At 42.5% G+C, this 17375-nt stretch overlaps 2 protein-coding genes across 6 annotated transcripts in view; one reads left to right on the plus strand and one right to left on the minus strand.

Moving 5' to 3' along the window:
• Nucleotides 1-10661, minus strand: part of LOC112074871 (integrator complex subunit 6) — a 30355-nt gene extending 19694 nt beyond the window's left edge. The window contains exons 1-4 of the mRNA XM_024141957.2: nt 9982-10661; nt 9766-9843; nt 8866-9015; nt 3339-3428 (exon numbers count right to left, since the gene is read on the minus strand). Of these exons, the coding sequence (XP_023997725.2) occupies nt 3339-3428; nt 8866-9015; nt 9766-9843; nt 9982-10092 (429 nt within the window). The 5' untranslated portion in view covers nt 10093-10661. The remainder of the gene's footprint in view (nt 1-3338; nt 3429-8865; nt 9016-9765; nt 9844-9981) is intronic.
• Nucleotides 10662-17375, plus strand: part of LOC112074870 (nucleoporin NUP35) — a 13117-nt gene continuing 6403 nt past the window's right edge. Inside the window, exons 1-8 of one of the 5 annotated variants that reach the window (XM_024141953.2) lie at nt 10662-10683; nt 14104-14259; nt 14544-14671; nt 15404-15461; nt 15581-15722; nt 15998-16067; nt 16187-16315; nt 16508-16663. In XM_024141953.2, coding sequence (XP_023997721.2) covers nt 14115-14259; nt 14544-14671; nt 15404-15461; nt 15581-15722; nt 15998-16067; nt 16187-16315; nt 16508-16663 — 828 coding nt within the window. In that variant the 5' untranslated portion in view covers nt 10662-10683; nt 14104-14114. The other 4 variants (XM_024141955.2, XM_024141954.2, XM_070440700.1 and 1 more) reach the window with 4 other exon arrangements.

Below are 17375 nucleotides of genomic sequence, written 5' to 3' on the forward strand. Positions count from 1 at the left end.
ACACAAGTGCACAGAGGGAGACCGCCGAGTACTGAAGTGCCTAAAAGCCATCTGTCAGGGCATTCACACTTCCTAGTTCTAGCTCAGCAGAGCTGTTATGAAGGAAGTTGTCAAGGAAGTGAGTGTTTTAATACAGGATGTACCACCCCCACCTACCGTCAACCAATAATGTCAATGCGAAGCAATACAGATCCCTCAGAATTGTTACAAGAATTGGGTGATGCACATCATCACCGTACAGAGCTTGATTTGGCCTCCTCACATCCTCCATATGGAGCCTCCATGAGGAGATTAATGAAAGATAACGAATTAAAAACGAGGTTTCCTGTTTTATCTGTGGATTAATCGTCGTAGTAGAGATTTAAGGAACCAGCGGTATGACTCAATTCTACAAGGAATCAGCTGAAAAGAGGACTATATACATGTCAGGTACACTAACAACCCAATGTTCATCTCCCAGGACAAACTAGCTAGCTAGCAACGGCTAGCTGGCTAAATGTCCATGAATCTTTCATGTGTGTTTCAACCTGCCCCAAAATCAATATAGTCGGTTGGGATATTTTAACCTGTGTGTCATGATCGTCTGGTGTGGATGGACAAAATCAACACTCACGTGGCCGGTGTAATCAGCACGAGAAATTGTCCTGCTGCAAGGCCTATCAGGCGTCGATGGAGGCTCAGTATTCAGATTGATTTGGTTATAACCAAATCAATTTGAATATTCCCACCTTTCCTACTGGCCAATCAACACTCTCCTCTCTGTGCAGGTCAGTCACAGTCTTTTCATATGGACAAAATGCTACTGATAACCTATTAATAGGCTAGAGTCAGGCATCACATGATTGGTGCCCATCTTTAATAGGCCAATGCTCCTCCAATCGATGGAGAAATTTGATGTGCTGCTTACAAGTTGGAGATGATTGGCCAGAATAAAAGGGGCTGTGCAGGATCTCTAATAAAGGCTATTCCTATTCAACAAATGCTGTTTGGGTCTAATTTAAGGAAATACGAGGCTTAGTTGTATAATTGATAATTAAATTATTAGCTGGTTAATCGTTTTTATTCCGTCTACTACGAATCAGGCCGGGACGCGTCAGCCCGTTTTTATTCCGTCTACTACGGATCAGGCCGGGACGCGTCAGCCCGTTTTTATTCCGTCTACTACGGATCAGGCCGGGACGCGTCAGCCCGTTTTTATTCCGTCTACTACGAAGGCAACAGAAGCTTCCTGTGACTTGTTCAATGTCCTGCAGCTCAAAACATTTTTTAATAGACAAAGATATAGTATAAGCTGTTCTCAGACAGGTTTAAAACTTCCTGTCAATAGGGGGGGGCGCTGTTTTCACTTTGGAAAAAATCGTGCCCAATTTAAACAGCCTCGTACTCTATTCGAGATCATACAATATGCATATTAGTATTACTATTGGATAGAAAACACTCTCAAGTTTCTAAAACTGTTTGAATTATATCTGTGAGTAAAACAGAACTCATTTGGCAGCAAACTTCCAAATAGGAAGTGAAAAATCTGAAAACGAGGCTCTGTTCCAGGGCCTGCCTATTCAACTGGCTTTTATTTTATCGATATGCATGCACTTCATACGCCTTCCACTAGATGTCAACAGGCAGTGGAAGGTGGAATGGGGTGTCTAGCTTGATCTGAGGTCGAATAAGAGCTTTTGGAGTGACAGGTCCGGAATTTTCTTTGTCTTCGAAGGCGCGCGCGGAGCTCGACATTGTCTTCTGAAAAGCGTTCGGTATACACAGCGAATATCTCCGGCTCTGATTTTATTTGATACATATGATAATAACATCATAAAGTAGGTTTTTTCAACCGAGTTTTATCAGTTTATTCAACGTTTATTGGGACTTTGAGTTTTCCGTTCTTTGCGTCAAGAAGAGGATGGGAATGTTAGCAACCTTGGCTAGCATTGTGGCGCGAATTCGACAGAAGAAATAGACATTCTAAAACCAAACAACGATTTATTCTGGACCAAGGACTCCTTGTACAACATTCTGATGGAAGCTCAGCAAAAGTAAGAAAACATTTTTTATGTTATTTCGCATTTCTGTGTAAAATGTTGACTCCTATTCTCCCGCCGTTTTGGTGAGCGCTGTCTCACAATAACGCAAGCTGTATGTTATGGTAAAGTTATTGTTAAAAATCTAACACAGCGGTTGCATTAAGAACCAGTGTATTTTTCATTTGCCATACAACAAGTATTTTTATGTAAAGTTTATGATGAGTTCTTTGGTCAGATTAGGTGAGTGTCCAAAATATCTCCGGAGATTCTGGTGAATCGATGCTACGTATTCACAATGTATAACCAGGATTTGTAGCTATAAATATGCACATTTTCGAACAAAACATAATTGTATTGTATAACATGATGTTATAAGACTGTCATCTGATGAATTTGTTCAAGGTCAGTGATTAATCTTATATCTTTTGCTGGTTTTTGCGAAAGCTACCTCTGCGGTGAATAAATGTGTTTGTCTATTGTGGTAAGCTAATATAATTCTATATTGTGTTTTCGCTGTAAAACACTTTAAAAAAAATCGGAATATTGGCTGGATCACAAGATGTTTGTCTTTCATTTTGCTGTACACCATGTATTATTTTCATAAATGTTTTATGATGAGTATTTATGTATTTCACGTTGCTCTCTGTAATTATTCTGGCTGCTTTGGTGCTATTTTGATGGTAGCTGCAATGTAAAACTATGATTTATACCTCAGATATGCACATTTTCGAACAAAACATAAATGTATGTTATAACATGTTATAAGACTGTCATCTGATGAAGTTGTTTCTTGGTTAGTGACTAATTTTATCTCTATTTTGTCGGTTTTGTGAAAGCTACCTATGCAGTGGAAACATGGTGAAAATATGCGGTTGTGTGTTTGGCTATTGTGGTTAGCTAATAGAAATACATAGTGTTTTCGCTGTAATTTTATTTATTTTTTCAATCAGAAATGATGGCTGGATTCACAAGATGTTTATCTTTCACTTGCTGTATTGGACTTGTGATTTCATGAAAATTATATTATATCCCTGTCGCGTTAGGCTAGGCTATGCTAGTCAGCTTTTTTGAATGGGAGGATCCCGGATCCGGGAGAGAAGCGGTAGAGGTTAACCAGCCTGCCGTGTGTGTTCGTGGGCGGACAATAGATTAGTTTACGAAAGAGTGCACTTCTGCAGCATCAGCTGTAAAAATATAACGCTTTGCGGTGGCGCTTCACAGACAAACAGAGACAGAGAGTTGTCTGTTCAGCTGACCAACAGGAAGTACTCCTGATTGGCTGTGACCCTGGTCGCCACGGAAACCATGATGACTGACCTCATCCTGGACTCCGCCACTGCTGGTCAGCTTGTTGCCGTCGGTGATGGCCACTATGATGGACGGCTCCAGGAAAAAGGGATTCCTGCCCTGTGAAGGGGGAGAGAGGAGAGAAAAAAATAGGTTTAAAAAGGTGCACAAATAGAAGAAAATACATCCAACTCAAAAGGACATGTGAAAAGACAGAGGAGCTGGGACAAAATTAGGGGAGCATAGCAAAAAGGTCAAGTTGAAATGAGCTTCCGGATCGGTGAGGAGGGGTACATGAGGTCTGGAGAGGTAACAACAGGAGTACATGGAGCATGGCTGCACCCTACTGGAGATGTGTGTTAGGAGAGTCAAGACACCAGTCCATCATTATAGTTAACCTACAGGAGATGTGTGTTAGGAGAGTCAAGATACAGTCCATCATATTAGTTAACCTACAGATGTTGTTAGGAGGGTCAAGACACAGTCCATCATTATAGTTAACCTACAGATGTGTGTTAGAGGGTCAAGACACAGTCCATCATTATGTAACCTACAGATGTGTGTTAGGAGGGTCAAGACACAGTCCATCATTATAGTTAACCTACAGATGTGTTTAGGAGAGTCAAGACACAGTCCATCATTATAGTTAACCTACAGGAGATGTGTCAGGAGGGTCAAGACACAGTCCATTATAGTTAACCTACAGATGTGTGTTAGGGAGAGTCAAGACACAGTCCATCATTATAGTTAACCTACAGGAGATGTGTGTTAGGAGGGTCAAGATACAGTCCATCATTATAGTTAACCTACAGGAGATGTGTCAGGAGGGTCAAGACACAGTCCATCATTATAGTTAACCTACAGGAGATGTGTGTCAGGAGAGTCAAGACACAGTCCATCATTATAGTTAACCTACAGATGTGTGTTAGGAGAGTCAAGATACAGTCCATCATTATAGTTAACCTACAGGAGATGTGTCAGGAGAGTCAAGACACAGTCCATCATTATAGTTAACCTACAGGAGATGTGTGTTAGGAGGGTCAAGGAAGAGAACGAAGAAAACAGAGAGCGACAACAACATCTAACAGTGGATTGTTTGATAGGGGTGGGTGGGGGTGGGKGGGGTTAATGAGCGTCAGGGGAGGGGAAACATTACAGTATGAATAGACAGTCTGTAGGGACAGTGCAGCGGAGACTGCACCAACACTTGACAAAAACAAAGACTCATCTCTGTGTGTGTGTCTATATTCTCCAGTCAAACCTACACATTATATAAACCCCTCTACCGTGCACACTCATAACACTGAGTTTGCACATAAGTTGACGCATTTAGAGAATCCCTCTCCTTCCTTATAGCAAACTGCATAGGTCTAAAGCCTTCAGCATAGGTCCTGTATAATCCTTCTGGCTCTAGAGACCAGTGGGGGGGGGATCCTAGCAGTTCTATCCTCCTCTTAGTGTACACTAAGGTAAACACTAGCCTGAGGACAACACAGCCAACATAGCAGACTTCATGAAGGCATGGCTATGATTCACTATGGTCAAGATGGTCTCTATCAAGCCGCATCCTGATGCACTCGCTCTCTATCGAAAAGGCGCTACTTATGTCCAGGAATTTAACTCTCCTGAGCTTTACAGTACTTTCCCCACTGGTGACTGTTTCTGTCAATGGACCCAGATCTGTTTCCTTCCAACTGTTCATTGTGACCAGAGTGTGTTTTTTGTTGTTGTTGCTGAGTAATAAAATTGGGAGTTCCATAAAAACGGAGTAAAAGGAAACGTACCCACATTTATAGACCCGACTATGGTATCCATGACAACCTGGAGTTCTCTTTCAGAATGGTACTAATGATATCCTATTCCAACACCCACTTAGCATGCTAATGTTTCTCAAAATGAACTACTAGCCAGACAAAACCCCGCAGGGGGAGGAGGAGGGGGACATAGGCTTATATCGATTATAAACATTAGAAAACACAAAAACATTAACAGAGTGAAGCTACATATTTTACTCAGATCCTCATTTGAGTCTCGCTGTAAGTTTCATTATTGCTTACACAACATAGAGACGGCTTCGGCGTGACACGTCAGTGTGACTGATCTGATCCACTGGCCTGACAAGAGTCAGGTGTGGGTGGTATAGTGTATCCCGTGGATCCGTTGGTCTAGGATCAGTAGGCTGGGAGTGAGTCTGTGGCACGTTGCCAGGTCTGCTAAAATTTAGACAGACGGGTAATTAGATCTCTATTAGCCGGGTTGCCATGTTGTGCGGTCCATCAAACCAGTCAGTCAAAGCAGCCCTATGGGCTCTGGTCAAAAGGTAGGGCACTATATAGTGCATAGGGCACCATTTAAGATTCAAGCCATAGTGCTCACAGATCTAATTCAACATCGTTAACTACTAGTGACTAACTGGCATTTCACCCTCTATTATGTGGCACTATGAGACATTACATTAAAAACATCACTGGCTAAAGAGCTTTAAACAAAAATACTTCAAGCTGTAGACATGTAGTTAAACTAGCAGATATTTGTTATTCTCCCTGCAGCAGGGCTCTCCAACCCTGTTCCTGGAGAGATACCCTCCTGTAGGTTTTTGTCTCCAAACCTACAGGTAGCAGGTAGGTAGCCTAGTGGTTAGAGCGTTGGGCCAGTAACCGATAGGTTGCTTGATCGAATCTCCGAGCTGACAAGGTAAAAATCTGTCGTTCTGTCCCTGAACAAGGCAGTTAACCCACTGTTCCTAAACCGTCATTGTAAATAAGAATGTATTCTTAACTGACTTGCCTAGTTAAATAAAATTAAAAAGTAGCACACCCGATTCCAAAAATGTACTGGTAGATTAGCTGTGTCAGGTAATTCTTTGTGGGAAGGTAGTAATTACCAGTTGTGAAGGCGTGACTACCAGTTGGATGCGTTCACATGCTTTGAAATGGTTGAGAAACCGCCAGTTGGCTATTGGCCAACAAGTTGCGTCAACCAGAAACTAAAAGTACAACTATCATGCTTGTTAACAAATGAGAGTTCAAAAACCATATTAATAAATAGTTTTTTTTTAGGAATAACATTTCGTTGTTACATTTAACTGCGAAAAATACTGTTATGCAGGTAATTTCCTTAGTAGGTAACGTTGGACGTCATTGTAAATAAGAATTTGTTCTTAGGAGCTCAGCRTGTGGGAGAAGTAGGAGCTCAGGGATGATAGAGAAGTTACCCACTAGTAATTACACGTTTATTTTCCCCCAAGTTGTATGTGTTAAATAACACCTTCCCAAATCGTTATGAACACAGCATTAGTTACACTTGGGATTGGAGCAACAACAAAAAAAAACTACAGGAGGGTAGCTCTCCAGGAAAAAGGGTTGGAGAGTCGTGTCATACGGTGGTGTTCTTCCTCCAGGCAACAACAAAAACAAAACATTCATGAGGTCTTTGTTATAGCAGCCCATGTGCTCAGACCAGATACAGGGGACGCATCTCAATAGTCTAGAGCGGACATCCTCTCCTCTACCTCATTTACACTCATTTGAATTGACAGGATAGGTGAAAGCAACGGGGGCGGATCCCTGTCAGGAAAGTGCTTTCAACCAGTCCAACTCTACTATATCAGTGCAGATGAAGGAAAGGAGATGAGAATGAGACCAATGTCTGAGGATTCTAAGAAAGGCATGGCGAGAGGACGGAGACGAAGCAGGGTGTGGCCAGACGAGACCTACGGTGTGGCTGTGACGTATTCTCAGATGGAACCCTACTTCAACTGATCAAGAGGAAAGACTGGATCACCAAAATAAGATTGTACTCATGTGTTTGTATGTGTGTGTGTGGATGATTGTGTGCATGCTGTACCTACATGTGCCTTTCTGCTGGGGTGACAGCGGCCTTTGAACACAGAGAGAGCGTTCTACATGCATTATATATGTAGTATGTATGCATTACCCTTGAAGGTACGGGCGGACATCTTTCCTGTCTCAGGAGACGCTGGTTAAACATGTATAGATTCAATCAGCCCCCTGACAACTTACCTCAATACCATTATCTCTTATCTCCTGACCCTGTGTACACAATAGTATTGTAATAATAGGGAGATTTGTTTTATTTATTTTTTTAAATGTACCCGCTTGTTTACCATAGATACAGTATGACGCAATAGYCAACATTGCCCAACATTGGAATGTACGTGAAAGCAGAGACTTGACAACTGTTTACTATGCATATAGCAGGTAGACAGCCAGAGGAAATCAAGAGAGTCCCATCCAGTAGGTGGATATTCTCATCTCCATCACTAACTAACTTATCAGAGAGAGGAACAAAAGACGAGTGGCTAACAAGGCAGAAACCACTCCTTCGAGGCTGGATCAGGAGAGGCCTATTGGACTATCTCCTCTGTTCATCACTGATACTAGTCTAGGGCCAGGATACTAGTCTAGGGCCAGAAACTTAGTCTAGGGCCAGGACACTAGTCTAGGCCAGAACTACTGCAGAACTGTCTAGGGCCAGGAACTAGTCTAGGCCAGGATACTAGTACAGGCCAGGATACTAGTCTAGGGCCAGGATACTAGATCTAGGCCAGAATACTAGTCTAGGCCAGGCACTTAGTCTAGGCCAGGCCACTATCGTAGCCAGGGATACTAGTCTAGGGCCAGGACACTAGTCTAGGGCCAGGACACTAGTCTAGGGCCAGGACACTAGTCTAAGCCAGGACACTAGTCTAAGGCCAGGACACTAGTCTAGGGCCAGGATACTAGTCTAGGCCAGATACTAGTCTAGGGGCCAGGAACTAGTTAAGCAGGATACTAGTCTAGGGCCAGGATACTAGTCTAGGGCCAGGACACTAGTCTAGGGCCAGGATACTAGTCTAGGGCCAGGATACTAGTCTAGGGCCAGGATACTAGTCTAGGGCCAGGATATAGCTACGTCTTACTCAGTCTCCTTTGCCTGTATATTGCACCTGATGTATTCTAGATCCCTCAAATTCAAATCTGGACCTCAAAGYYAGTTCCACTGCTTTTTCTCCTCTCCCATTCTAATCAGGGACCGATTTAAACCTGGGATACCATGCGTGTGTAATTAATCATCAGGTAGAGCAGAAAACTAGCATTAGTCTGGACCTCATAGGGGAAAATTTGAACGCTCTAGATTCTCTCCCTCTCCTCCCCCTTCCATGTTTCAGTCTATAGTTCTAAGTAACATACTAACGTTAAACTATTGCCTCTCCATTTCTCTTTTATATAAATAGGAGAGATAAAGGAAGTTCATTGTGAAGTGTTACTCTGGATGAAATGCCTTACCATTGGAGGAGAAAACCAGCAGTCACGTCAAAAAAAAAAAAAAAAATCAAAACCGGTACATTAATACTAGTAAAAAAATAAAGTTGTTGGAACTCCTACCACACTGTTGGTTCATGTCATCACTTGTCACTCAAGGGGAGTGTGTGGGGACAATGTGCAGGAGTGTGATGCTTGTAAGACTGTGAGATTGGCAGGGTAGGGACAAAAGATGGGGGACCCTAGAGGGGGGGGTTAACCAATTCTCTCCTCTATCTCAGAGTACAACATACCTGTCCATAGTTGTCTATCCCAGACACTAATCTATTGAGATTGAGCAAATCAAAAGCGGTCCTCAAAGACTGGCCAATAGTTGTGAGTCCTGCTGCTTGAAGGTTCCTCAGCTCTGTCATGAATGTGGCATGGCTCTCTTTCCATCCAGCCTTTTGAAATAGGGTAAGAGGTATACAAGTTGTCAACAACATACACGGAACAAAGTGGGTCTTATATTTATATTTTGTCTGACACAACAACATTGATGATTTCTAAGATCAGGTCAATTAATAAAACGTTTTACAATGTAATTAACTTGATAAACAAAGTATGTAAATTTACTTTTTTTCTTTACTTGGCTTARGAAATATTGTCAACAAATAGACTGCTTATTCTATGCTACTGTATCAACTGAACCACTAAAAAAGTCCATAGAGAAAAAAATTGTAAACTAATAACGATGTAAAGTTGTGACAAAAGTGACAGTTGGTCAAAGTGGTAAGTTAGCAACCCTGACACCACCTCCCCACTATCTAGTCGTATAGCCTAAATCACCCAGAGTTCCATGCTGCCAGAGATCTATATAATGACGAGATGGTCGTGTCTGTGCCCTAACAATCGGAGTTGTTGTCCCAAAGGCGGAAAGGCAGGCGACAAGTTTAGGTCCAAAATAAGCCCATAGAAACGCATTGGGCTTATTTTGGACAGATTTCGGCGAGAGTGAAACCTCTCGCTTCGCCTCTTCCTCTCTGATGCTGCTCCGTGCTCACATTGAAACAAAATGTCGGCCATGTTTTAAAGGGGGTATGAACGCTCCGTCTGAAGATTTTTCACACAATTGATATGGTGATCGAAATGTGAGAAGACAATCTGGCTAGTTGCGTAATGTAAAGTAGGACATGACCGAAAATAAACTCTACCTTGATTCCGAGGGGAACGTCCTCAAAATTTATCAACATATACCGGTCCCCTCGGCTCGCCGGATCTCTGCCTCTAAGCTGTGGAAAGAATAAACGATAAACGGTTATCGAGCGATTATTTTTGTCAGGGTTAGTTTAACAACTTTAACACAAGATGGTCAAAACGGCGATCCCGCGTGGGGTCTTCCAGGGCTGTTCGTCTCGGGGTTACAATACCTTCATGAAAGTCTCAACAGCGCCTTTTGCAATGTCCAGATAGGTAGTGCCCAGATGGGTGCGCTGGTTCATTGACGCGGACGTGTCTATCAGAAAAAGTAACACGGGCATTGTGTTGGTGATGACACGTTCTGCATGGACTTGGTGTCAGTGCAACCGGTCAAAACTGAAAAAAATCTTTTGTTCTCCTCCTGCCGCCTTAGCTAGCTAGCTTGCTAACTAACTGCCTCACACATCTTTACAAAAGTGTCAGAATAGTGAGTGTAGATGCCCTTCAATAAACTGAAATAAATCTAAAAATCCTATGGGCAGGCTATTAACTTAAGAGGGATTTTGATGATTCTTTATGTTATTTTTTKGTAAATATTACTAAATTTCATAGAAAGCAAGTTTCCTACTACATCTCGTCCCTGTTTCTCCCTACACTGAGCGCTCTGAGTCTTGCCCACTGGTTTTAAAGTCAGCTCCACACTTGACACCGCCTCCCAAGCGATCTTTGAGCATCACGTGATAACACATTCGGTTACTGATAGGCTGTTTGAAGTTGAAAATTACCATATCCAAATAAGGTAATGGCAATAAGAGCCGTCTGCGCATGCTTGACAAGAAAGGAATGCAAAGAAAAAGCAAGTCGGGAAGCGCATGCGGATCTCACTGAGAAGCATATTACAACATATATATATTACGGTACTCAAAATAAATGTAATTGAGGTTTGGCACCGTCTATTTTTTTTATTCTAAGATTTGAATATTGGTTGTAGCGTTGGTCTTTTGAAGCAAAGGGGGTGGAGGATGTATTTATTCATGGAGCACAATGTCGAGTTCTCCGCCCGAAAACCGAGAAACGAAGAAAAATATCCTCGCATTATCGAATAATTTTATTTCTACCATGTGCATTTGCGTTAGTTCTCAATTTGTATGCTTTTCAAAAAACATTTCGCCTAGAGGACACTGAACATAGGCTTTATTTTGAGTATTTTGCACTGCAGTGTATAGGCCCACACTACACTAGGCCTACAGTACACAAAAGAAAAGGCATGTTCATGATGGCATCTGGCAGCAATGATAACTGTCTGATTCAGATCTAATCAATACTAGTAATCTGCGTGTTATTCTCAATAGTATTAGCTATAGTCACGGTTATTCTCTCCCGATTATAAGGAAGGCTACACAGCAACCGAGAAAACACAGATATTAACAAATATACGCCTATAATGTAGGCCTAAAGCACATAAGGCAACGAACTCCTCGATTAAAGCCATAGCCCTACTTTATGGTTTGTTTGAGTCACAATAAGGCCTGCAGTTATTCTCGTTCACTAGACATGAATCACATGATTTACCTTATTTGTCATCAGAATTATGACAGTACTTAAACATACAAAGCAGACCAAAGATAATATTTTTTTTGCCAGAGGGACTGATGGATCCAAGGCACAGCACAGTACACATTTATGCTGTTTATTGCATATGTACTGCTATTCATGTTGACCTGCCTATAAATATTACAGTATCGGACTCCTTTTAAAGATGTCCCAACTTGGGTTAAGAGTACACTGACATACCAATCAAGTAGTCAGCTGACGGCAGTCACTAGAGTCAGGAGAGAGAGCCAGAGAAGACTGGCCTATTTAAACTGTATGGAGTTACTATCAAACTTCCTGATTGTAATCATTTACATGCCAAACCATACTATGGCAATGCTCAATAGTGTCACAGAGAGACAAAAGCCTGCGTTCTGTGTAAACGGTATAGTCCTACAGTATAGGAGATCCTCTCCTTCACATAAAGGTATACATTTGTTTGATTATCATAATTTGCTAACGCTATATTGTGTGTTGGGTGTTATGCAATGAACTGCAGCGGATGTAGCCTAATTGATGCAGAAATGTTGTATTCAAGCCAATAAATTCAGCATGTTCTGCAGAACTGCTTACATAAGTAAGAATGGGGAATATCACATAACTGGTAATTTCCTCAGTATGTSCTCATTTCTATACATTTTTGCATTTACAGTATCAATCATTCAATGTRGTGAAGTGTGGTAAATCACAACAAACTTGCTTATTTATGATAACTTCCGCAATAATTTTGCAACTTCCGACAGCCTCGCCATTCTAGTTTTTTTTCCCTCGTGTTGATTAGACGCGCGCTACGTTTTTCTCTTTGCAGTAAAATAACTTTACAGTTTTTCCAARATGGCTAGCTTCTAGCTAATACATCAATGTTGTTTTCACTAGCATCAATGAAACATTCCATCACGTTTGCCTGAACACAGAACCATTACACAGCCTAGMGTGCTAGCTACGTGAATACCGGTGCCGAACTAACGCGCGATTTCCGACAGAATTTGAAAACTTGAGGTGCATCTTCAACCCAGTGCTTTACTCTCGTTAGCGTGTCTGGTGGTGTGTTTAAAGCTACATATCCGTTTTGCTTCATTCGCGTGTTCCAAGGTTTGGTACAATCGGTGGTCCTTAGGATGGATTTCCAAGGTGGGTAGCTAACTATCCCTTTTCCTCTTGTCTAGCTAGGTAACTAAACAAGAGACAATAGTGCTAGCTAGCAATAAACTAGCTAACGTTAGCTAGCTAAGCCAACACATTGTCACATGAGTTGGCTTCCTTAGCCAGTTTTATGTAATGTTAGTGGYTTGCTATGAAACTAGACTATAAAACCAAATGAACCAGTGTTTATTTTTTGAACTACGTTTTGAGCTTCTTACAAGCTACTAAGTAACGTTTAGCTAGGTAACATTCAGAGAAAGTCAACAAAATAAATCCCTGGTGGGCAAAGTTKGCTTGTGAAGCCAACCAACAAACTATAGTAGCTAGTTACTGTAGTTATCAAGCTTGGCATGGTGACTGGTAAGTAACATTAGCTAGCCATGGCAATACGTTGGAATGTGTATAGGGCTCCCGAGTGGTACAGCGGTCTAAGGCACTGCATCTCCTCGCTAGAGGCGTTACTACAGACCCTAGTTCGAGTCCAGGCTGTATCACAACCGGCCGTGATTGGGAGTCCCATAGGGCAGCGCACAATTGGCCCAGCGTCGTCTGAGTTTGGCCGGGGTAGGCTGTCAATAATTTGTTCTTAAATGACTTGCCTAATTAAATAAAAATTATAGCAAATGTTAGTTACCTAGTTACTAGCCAACTAGGTAAGTTAATTGGCTAACAATGTGGAAGAGGCTAGGCTATAGACTAACGTCAGCTAGCTAGTTGGCTGATAACAAAGATCCAAAGCTAACAACTATACTGAACAKAAATCTAAATGCAACATGTCCCATGTTTCATGAGCTGAAATAATAGATCACAGAAATTGTGGCACATCAAGAAGCTGATTAAACAGCATGCGTATTACACATGTGCACCTTGTGCTGGGGACAATAAGACCAGGGATCGTCTGAGACCAGACAGCTGATGAAACTGTGGGTTTGCACAACTGAAGAATTGCTGCACCTGTTCCAGATGCGTAGGAGTCAAAATAAGAATACTGACAGAGATGGAGACCCGCACACTGTAATTAATCCAAAACAGAGGCTTGAATGCAAAATAAAGATGTTTATTAAACGATCATGGTACCCAAAAAAATCTGAGTGCGTGAATGAAAAACAGCTTTTCACCTTTAATTTATGCACTTTGTTGCATTATGTTTTTTTGGGGGTACCATAATGTGCATACTCAACAGACATTTCACCCATTGAGCAYGTTTGGTATGCTCTGGATAGACGTGTACGACAGCATGTTCCAGTTCCCACCGATAACTTTRCACTGCCATTGAAGAGGAGCGGGACAACATTCCACCGGCCACAATCAACAGCCTGATCAACTCTATGCAAAGGAGATGTGTTACGCTGCGTGAGGCAAATGATGKTCACACAAGATACTGACTGGTTTTCTGATCCACGCCCCTACTTTTTTTTTGTTTGTTGGTATCTGACCAACAGATGCATATTTGTATTCCCAGTCATATGGAATCCTTAGATTAGGGCCTAATGAATTTAAAATGGACTGCTTTCCTTATATGAACTGTAACTCAATTGTTGTTTTTTATATTTTTGTTCAGTGTAGTTAACATTAGTTAGCAAAGCTATTACGCTATCTGGCATGTGTCCCCCTAGGCACAGAACCAATGACTCTGGGTTCCCCAACATCGCCTAAACCCGGCCCGGGTGCCCAGTTCCTTCCCGGGTTTTTGATGGGGGATCTGCCAGCACCTGTCACACCCCAGCCTCGGTCATTTGGGGTCATGGAAATGAGGTCACCATTTCAAGCAGGTGAGGGAGAGTTTGCTTTCGGGGGTCATTTACTAGCTAAAACAAATAGCTAGCTAGCTGACTTTCCAATCTGTCATATGTCATTATCTAACATCCTTTTCATAGACAAATTAGGCTAGCTAACTCCTCCAGCTTGATCGGCCTAACTTGCTTTAAAACACCTTATTTGTTACTATCAGATCTGTTACTTTCACTTTGTGTTGTGTTATGACAAAAGCAGCCTGTCCTCTCTGCACTATTTCCGATTGTATCCCTGACTGTTTCTCTAACCCTCGCTCTGTTAGGTGGCTCTCCCCCCCAACCTGTAGTTCCTACACCTAAAGACAAGAGTGGGGCCCCTCCAGTCAGGAGTATCTATGATGACCTCTCCAGTCCTGCCATCGGGATGTCCCCTATGGGTGCACATAAACAGGTACGTGTTAACAGAGTAGGTTCCATCCCTCTCCTGACCTGGGCATGAACCCAGGACCTTATGTAACACAACACTTTACACTCACAGAGCAGTGTTCTGATAGCCTGGCTGACCACTGGTTTGGCCAGTGAGCAGGAATGCAGTGGACCCACTGGTCGGGTAACGCTACTTTTGGCTTTGAAGCGATTGAGACATCTCGCTGTTTGGATTTGAAAAACAAGGGTTGGTGTTTGAGTGAGAGCGACAGCAGAAACAACAATGTAAAAGCACAGCTCCTTTTGTTATGGAGGCATCATGCAGATAACATCAGATCCCCAGACTCTTCAGTCACTCTGAAGTCATCCCCAGACTCTTCAGTCACTCTGAAGTCATCCCCAGACTCTTCAGTCACTCTGAAAGTCATTCCCCAGACTCTTCATGCACTCTGAAGTCATCCCCAGACTCTTCAGTCACTCTGAAGTCATCCCCAGACTCTTCAGTGCACTCTGAAGTCATCCCCAGACTCTTCAGTCACTCTGAAGTCATCCCCAGACTCTTTCAGTCACTCTGAACTAGTCATCCCCAGACTCTTCAAGTCCCGCCGGGGTCTGTTGCTTTAGCCAGGCAAGTGTTGTAACCAGTCGCTAGTGATTCTACACCTGCTATATTAGCATCTCACCAGAAGCTTTTGATTTTGAGTTGTGTATCTACGTTAAGACAACATGTAATAATTTACATGTTATCTTCTCTTAGCCCTTCTCAATGATGCAAAACCCACTGTCTGGTTATATGGCTGTCACACCAGGAGCAGGTGAGCGATTGGGGAGAATGAATAGAATTAAAAAATATATATATATATATTCTAACTTATTTGTACCAGTTTTAACTAGGAGAGGGATTTCTTAGGTATGTCCTAATTTTCTCTGACAGCGTCCAGTCTATTTAGTCCTGCTAGCACCGGTCAGCAGGCCAAGTCAACAATGTCTCCAGCCCAAGTAGACCCTTTCTTCACTCAGGGAGACGCACTGTCTTCTGAAGACCATCTAGATGACACATGGATCACTGTTTTTGGGTAAGTTCCTGGTATTGCACCCCCGAATATCTAACTTTTAACTGTTGAAATTATTGGGTACGTTCTTTTTAGATCACCTGGTTCACCAGGTGGACAGAGTTTTCACTGTAGGACCAATCAAATCATCTCCGCTCACTTGGTGTCCAAGGGCGACCTTAAACAGATGCACCGAATGTGTTTTGATCTGTGGTTCACAATGCAGGACCAATAGAATGGGATTATTGAGGTGAAAAATAAACGGCTTCCTGAATGACTAATGCTTTACGTTAATACAGGTTCCCTCCGGCCTCCGCGTCTTACATTCTGTTGCAGTTCGCCCAGTATGGAAACATAACGAAACACGTGGTAAGAATATTTGCATCCTTTGAAAATAATGTTCAAGTGTGTGAGTGCGTGTGTATATTTGTGTCTGTGCGCGCATGTGTTCTGTCCTGTTACACCATTCTGTTCTCTTGTTCTACTAGATGTCCAACACTGGTAACTGGATGCACTTTCAATACCAGTCAAAACTACAAGCAAGAAAAGCTCTAAGTAAAGATGGGAAGATTTTTGGCGAGGCTATAATGATTGGTGTTAAACCATGCATCGATAAGGTAAGTCACTCTGGGTACATTTTTGAATTAGGAAAACTTTCATTTTGTGATAATTGGAATTTACCCTGTAAGAATAATTCAACTGAAAAGTCAACAACAACAAAAATGTTTCTCTCTCTCTCTCTCTCTCTCTCTCTCTCTCTSTCTCTSTCTCTSTCTCTSTCTCTCTCTCTCTCTCTCTCTCTCTCTCAGAATGTGATGGAGAGCTCAGACCGAGGCTCGACCTCTTCTGGCTCAGTATTTACTCCTCCAGTCAGAAATGGAACCCCCAGCCACCATGTCTCTACACCTCGCTCCTCTATGAGGCCCCTCAGTGTAGCCTATAAGGCCTCCAGCAGTGACTACCAGGTAGGATCAGGGAGTTTAACCATTCAATACTTAATTGTCAAACCAATAGAAGTTGGTTTGGCACATGAAAAAGACGAGGACCAAGGCACTCTTCATATAATTAATGTTTTTTATTGTCAAGGTATGTTCAAAGGAGTCGTTTTGGCAGCATTGCTTTACTGGTAATATACACTATACAAGCGTCACTGACCTAGCCGCGAGCCTCGCCCTCGTGTGGTGCGAGCCTCGCCCTCGTGTGGTGCGAGCCTCGTGTGGTGCGAGCCTCGCCCTCGTGTGGTGCGAGCCTCGCCCTCGTGTGGTGCGAGCCTCGCCCTCGTGTGGTGCGAGCCTTGCAAGCTAGGTATTTATTTTTTATTTCACCTTTTATTTAACCAGGTAGGCTAGTTGAGAACAAGTTATCATTTGCAATTGCGACCTGGCTAAGATAAAGCAAAGCAATTCGACACATACAACAACAGAGTTACACATGGAATAAACAAACATACTACAATCAATAATACAGTAGAATGTGCAAGCATGTGTGCAAATGAGGTAGGATAAGAGAGGTAAGGCAATAAATAGGCCATGGTGGCAAAGTAATTACACTATAGCAATTAAACGCTGGAATGGTAGGTAGTGCTAGCCTCGCCCTCATGTGTTGCTAGCCTCACAAGCTAGGTAGTGCTAGCCTCGCCCTCATGTGTTGCTAGCCTCACAAGCTAGGTAGTGCTAG

The sequence above is a fragment of the Salvelinus sp. IW2-2015 genome, unplaced genomic scaffold (assembly GCF_002910315.2).
Source record: "Salvelinus sp. IW2-2015 unplaced genomic scaffold, ASM291031v2 Un_scaffold2855, whole genome shotgun sequence".
In the NCBI taxonomy this organism is placed as follows: domain Eukaryota; kingdom Metazoa; phylum Chordata; class Actinopteri; order Salmoniformes; family Salmonidae; genus Salvelinus; species Salvelinus sp. IW2-2015.